A 5000-nucleotide genomic window follows, 5' to 3' on the forward strand; every position below is an offset into this window, starting at 1 on the left:
GTGAGCAAAAAAATAAGAAAAAGCCATCAATAATTTGGCCAGTAATTCATTTCGGGTATAAATTCTGCTAAGAATATTTACGTTTCTTTTTTTTTTTTTTTTATGGAGTCCGTTCTTACCGGAGGAGACCGTTAAAGTGACTGTAGTGACAATAGGCTCCAGGCGGACACCCCCCCCCCCCCCCCACCCACTCCCGAGCCCTGTCTATAACCCCATGAATAGTGCATATGACCGTGGACGATCGCTATATAGGGTAAAGTTTAGGGTAAGGGTTAAGTTTGGAATTAGGTTGAGTGTATTTAAGCTGGATTTGAAAAGCGAAAGTTGTCTTCAAATGAAACTAGTATCATTATAAAATGGTGAAGGGTACTACTACTAGACTATGAAGTTCTTCTAAAACTTGTTAGGTCCTGGAACCTCGATCTGTATAGGGCATTAACACCCTCCCCCCCCCCCCAATACAAAATGACATATCAGATCATTCTGGTAACTATAGCTTAAACGTCGTTCCTGCACTGTCGGTTCATACTTTTTCATGTTGTATATACTTATGTTTTCGTACGTTATAGAAATTCTACAAATTCATCATTATTTTCCTCTTCTTCCTTCTCCTCTTTTTCTTCTCCTCCTTCTTCTTTTCTTCTTGTACTTAATATCATTCTATCATCAGTTTAATGTTGTTATTATTATTATTATCTTTAATAAGTAGTTCTTTTAATTTTCTTATCTGTCTGTAAATATTACTATTTTAACTTATTAATTTTAGATCTATACATGTCTGTAAGGGGACCCCACTGGAAATAAGCTCTCGAGCTTTCGTGGGTTATCCTGTTCAAGCTGACTTTTTTTTGATCTGTTATTATTGTATATTGTTGTATGTTGGAAGCTTGTCGAATAAAAAATCAATCAATCAATCAATCAATCAATCAATCACTAAAAATTTCGTTATCACAATAGTTTGTTTATTGACAACGCTAAAATGCTCTGTGTATCGAAATATTTGGATACTTGAGTTATCACTTCTTCATTCTGTGTACATTTTGTAAAGCAAAACAGCTGTGCGATAAAAAATATTTTGTGACTTAAAAAAATCCATTTTACGATGGATCAACCTGCAGATGTAGCTTGCCCGGTGGAGGATGTTCAAGGAGATGGGAGATGGATGAGTTTGGTAATTATTATTAAAATTTGTTGATGATGTCCTGATGTAATTCAAGCTCGAACATCGATGTCGACAGCAAGCAAAATGTGAAGTGCTGAGTGAATGAACGAGCGTACGTGTGTGCATGTATCGCATACAAGAGTACATGTACTAGCAATCGGGTGAGAGCGAGTGGAATTGGAACTTGGAAGGCGTCGGCCCAGCGCTGTGTGTGACGCGACGTGAGCTTGTCCGTGGCCCTCCCCTGGATCTGGACTGGGGTTGGCTCCTCATGGAAATGTTTGCAGAGCTAGGGTTGCTGGAGGCGCGGCGGGGGTTGGTGGCCTGGAAGATGTTCTACTGTAGAAGAGAGCAAGCATGTTCATGATGTTGACTTACACGCTTTTTAAAACTAGTTTAATGACGTACTGGCCTTGGGTGTAAAACTGTAGTCTAGATCTAAATCTAAACCCCACTTGCAATTATTGCACTTTAGTTCAATCGCGAATCTTGAATTGTTTTTGTTAGATACAGCAGAGACGCCAAGGTAAAAGATCGGCAATGCGTGACATTTCATTTTTCGGCGCGGCGAGCGCGGTGCGAGGGTATAACACACGTATAGGTATGGTGTTTTTTTAATCTAGCGCCGCGCGCGTGCGTGAGAGCCGTTTTCAGACCCTCCAAATGCGTGACGTCACGCCTAATGCGTGACACTTGTAGCTATGATACATACAGCCGGTGCCGAAATTTGTTTGAATTCACTGTGTTAATTAATGTCAATGCATGATGTGTTGATCCTATCAGTATCAGTATCAACCAAGGATAATGCAGGTGTCAATTGTATGACCCACCCTATGGACCCCGGGGAAGGTGCGTCATGGTTGGGTCATTTACCATCAAGGTGTGACTCAGGGTACCGTCATTTTACTCCTATGGTCAGTCACAATATTGACGGTGGGTGTGTCGATGTCAGTCACTTTACATAGGTGCGTCACTGAATAAAGTACAGTGTATTCACGGCCGCTAGCGAAGCCCGCAAGCTCGCTAGCGTGGGTGTACTTCGTGAAGTCTAGTCCAAACAAAGCGCCGATTCGTTTCGATCGGAAATCTGAGAGCTGCAATCCCGACGGTCACGGCAGAAATGTTGTGTGGGTAAATTTTCTTCAGGATTGCGTAATCTTGATATTTTGACGATAAACAATTATGTGATATCCCTATCAATTTGCAATCTTGATGAAAAATGATACTTCATTCAGTCCCTATTTTCTCATATCTGGATGTAACACTGATGACGATAATATTGCTGTTACTAACAATAATAGTGATAATTTGGTATTATCAGTGCCTAAATTTAATCACTGTGACCATCTCTTTTGGGAAAAGAGTGTTTGAATATCTTACTCTGATAATTGAACTCGACATTTGACAAGAAATGAGATCAATTAAGCAGAGCTGCCAACCATTACGTTTTTCCCAGAATTATTCAGTTTTTCTTCTTCCAGTAACGGTAGTACATTTTTCTTCGTAAAAGCAATTGCCAAATTAAAGAGCGAAATTAATGCGCTGGTCACCGTAACACGTAACAATGCAAGTACTATTACTTACGATCATACTTATAATACGATCTTCAAATTGATTTGTAATTGGCACTTAAATTTGTACTACTAACTTTCAGCTCAGCACTCGACAAGCTACAGACAATTTTTTCGCATAGGAAAGCACATGTATCGCAGATCGCCATGCGGTTGGTTTTCTGTGGGTTCAATATGTAGTGATCGGACTGAAGTAAGCGGCGTTTTAAATGCGCTTTTACGTTCGCAGCATCTTACGTGCCTTGAAATGTGTATGTAAAAACCAGACATTGCGCAGTGCAGCGAAACAAACTCATCCATGTGATGAGTGTGGGATCAAGTGACGTACGCTGTGCATCACCATCGCGCGCATTAAAAAGACTTGAAGAAATATGAAACAAATCTGACCGTACGTATTCTGTATTTTACTTTGATTTTGATAATAGATCTAGAGCGTATTAATGATAGATTTCAGAAAAGGGAATATTATATAAAAACAAGGGCATTTTATGGCAAAGCCCTGCACCACCATCCCAGTAGATCTATCGTAGATGTCTACTAGAAAACAGAAAACATTGTGCCGTGCACGGTGCAGGTGGGGGAACGGTATTGCAACAACAAACGAGTGCTCGTGCCTGGAAATGAGATGTCGAATGTGCGTCAAAATGACAGTCAAAATCAACAACTGGTGCGTCATAATTTTGACTGAGGTACCGTCATTGGTAGCCTGAAGTTCGTCATAGTTTTGCCGCATATGTTCGTCATGGTATAGTAAAATCCGACGCACATTAGACAAGTGACGCACCATCCCCGGGGTTCATGGGGTGGGTCATACAATTGACAGGTGCATAAGGTAAAATAGCATCGCAAATTGAATTTGGGTGTAGCATTGTTGTTGGGCAAAAGGTGCGGAGATCGAGCGTCACTGTTGCAGAGATGCCAACCCTATAGGATGGCTGTTAGTAACATTTACCACATTTAGCGCTCGAGTGTTATTTGTCCTATGAAAATAAATATGCTTTTGCAAACAAGCTTGTCTAAAACTAAAAGTGTATCTGAAGTACACTAATTTCTCCATGCAATAGCTACCCATTAAATTGGCAACACCATAATTTACATGACTCTGGATTTAATAGCCTCATGGACTCTGTGATAATATTTTTATGATATTGATATCACCGAGCCTCAACTGGCTCCCATAGATGTGTGCGGAGAGAGGCAGGTAAACAAACCCTAAAATGTGTCCAAGATCACACCTTCCCACACCAGACAAATATTGGACAGTGGCCTTAATGAATGTTATGCTGTTCCTACTCCTAAATCCTAAAATTCTATTCAAAATCGGAGGTTAAAATAACAAAATATTAGCAAATATCTTACCAGAGAGATACAGCTTAGCTTGAATTCCACATGGACCGTGTAACTTCCGCTCTGCATTACAAAGATGTTGACCTCTGCCTTGTGTCGGAGGCACTTCCGTATTACAGCTGCTTCCGTACAATGTGCTATACAATGTATATTGTGCTATACAGCACACTTGCTCTAATTACAGGATCGAGCATGGGACCGAGTGCAAGCCAATTTTTTTAAAGGATGAAATGATAATTGTTATGAATACATTTTCTTCTCTGGTGCATGATTTCTATGTGTGAGTTGACCTTAATACGAGGGGAGAGGGAACTGTTTGTTGGTGACCTCTCTTACCCAGCACATTGTGCAGTTGGAGAAATGAAGGATTTTTTTTTTGGCATGATAAAGAGTCAAGTTTTATCAAGATTTAAAAAATATATAGTCCCCCCCCCCCCCCCCCCCCAAAAAAAAAAAAAAAAAAAAAAAAAAACAACAACAACAAACAATACATCAATAAATGAATAAATAAATAAATAATAAATGAAATGAAATGAAATGGAAAACGTATATAATTATGTAAAAAAACAATAATAATATTTGTGATGACTACATTTCTTTCTCCTCTGTAGCATGAGCACTATGTTTACCTCACAAAAGAGGGGGAAACCGGAGGTCCTGTTTGTCGGTGATTCTCTCATCCAGCATCTAGAGCAGTCTGAGGTCTGGAAGAACATGTTCATCGGTTACCATTGTCTGAACTTTGGCCTCGGTGGGGACCAGACCCAACATGTGCTATGGCGGCTTCAGAACGGGGAAACTCGAGAATATTCAACCCAAGGTATAAACTGCTTTATGACTGCGGCTCATTGTACAGTCTGATTGCAATCGGTCTAACAAAAATTAAAAAAGGAATCATCATTACATGAACTGCAAAAATG

General features: G+C 39.9%; 1 protein-coding gene across 1 annotated transcript in view; it reads left to right on the forward strand.

Moving 5' to 3' along the window:
* Positions 1-888: 888 nt before the first annotated feature.
* LOC580416 (platelet-activating factor acetylhydrolase IB subunit beta) overlaps positions 889-5000 on the forward strand; it is a 10532-nt gene continuing 6420 nt past the window's right edge. The window contains 4 exon segments of the mRNA XM_780476.5: positions 889-1171; positions 4692-4727; positions 4729-4878; positions 4880-4900. Coding sequence (XP_785569.3) covers positions 1103-1171; positions 4692-4727; positions 4729-4878; positions 4880-4900 — 276 coding nt within the window. The 5' untranslated portion in view covers positions 889-1102.

The sequence above is a fragment of the Strongylocentrotus purpuratus genome, unplaced genomic scaffold, assembly GCF_000002235.5.
Source record: "Strongylocentrotus purpuratus isolate Spur 01 unplaced genomic scaffold, Spur_5.0 spur5_scaffold_1, whole genome shotgun sequence".
Lineage (NCBI taxonomy): Eukaryota > Metazoa > Echinodermata > Echinoidea > Camarodonta > Strongylocentrotidae > Strongylocentrotus > Strongylocentrotus purpuratus.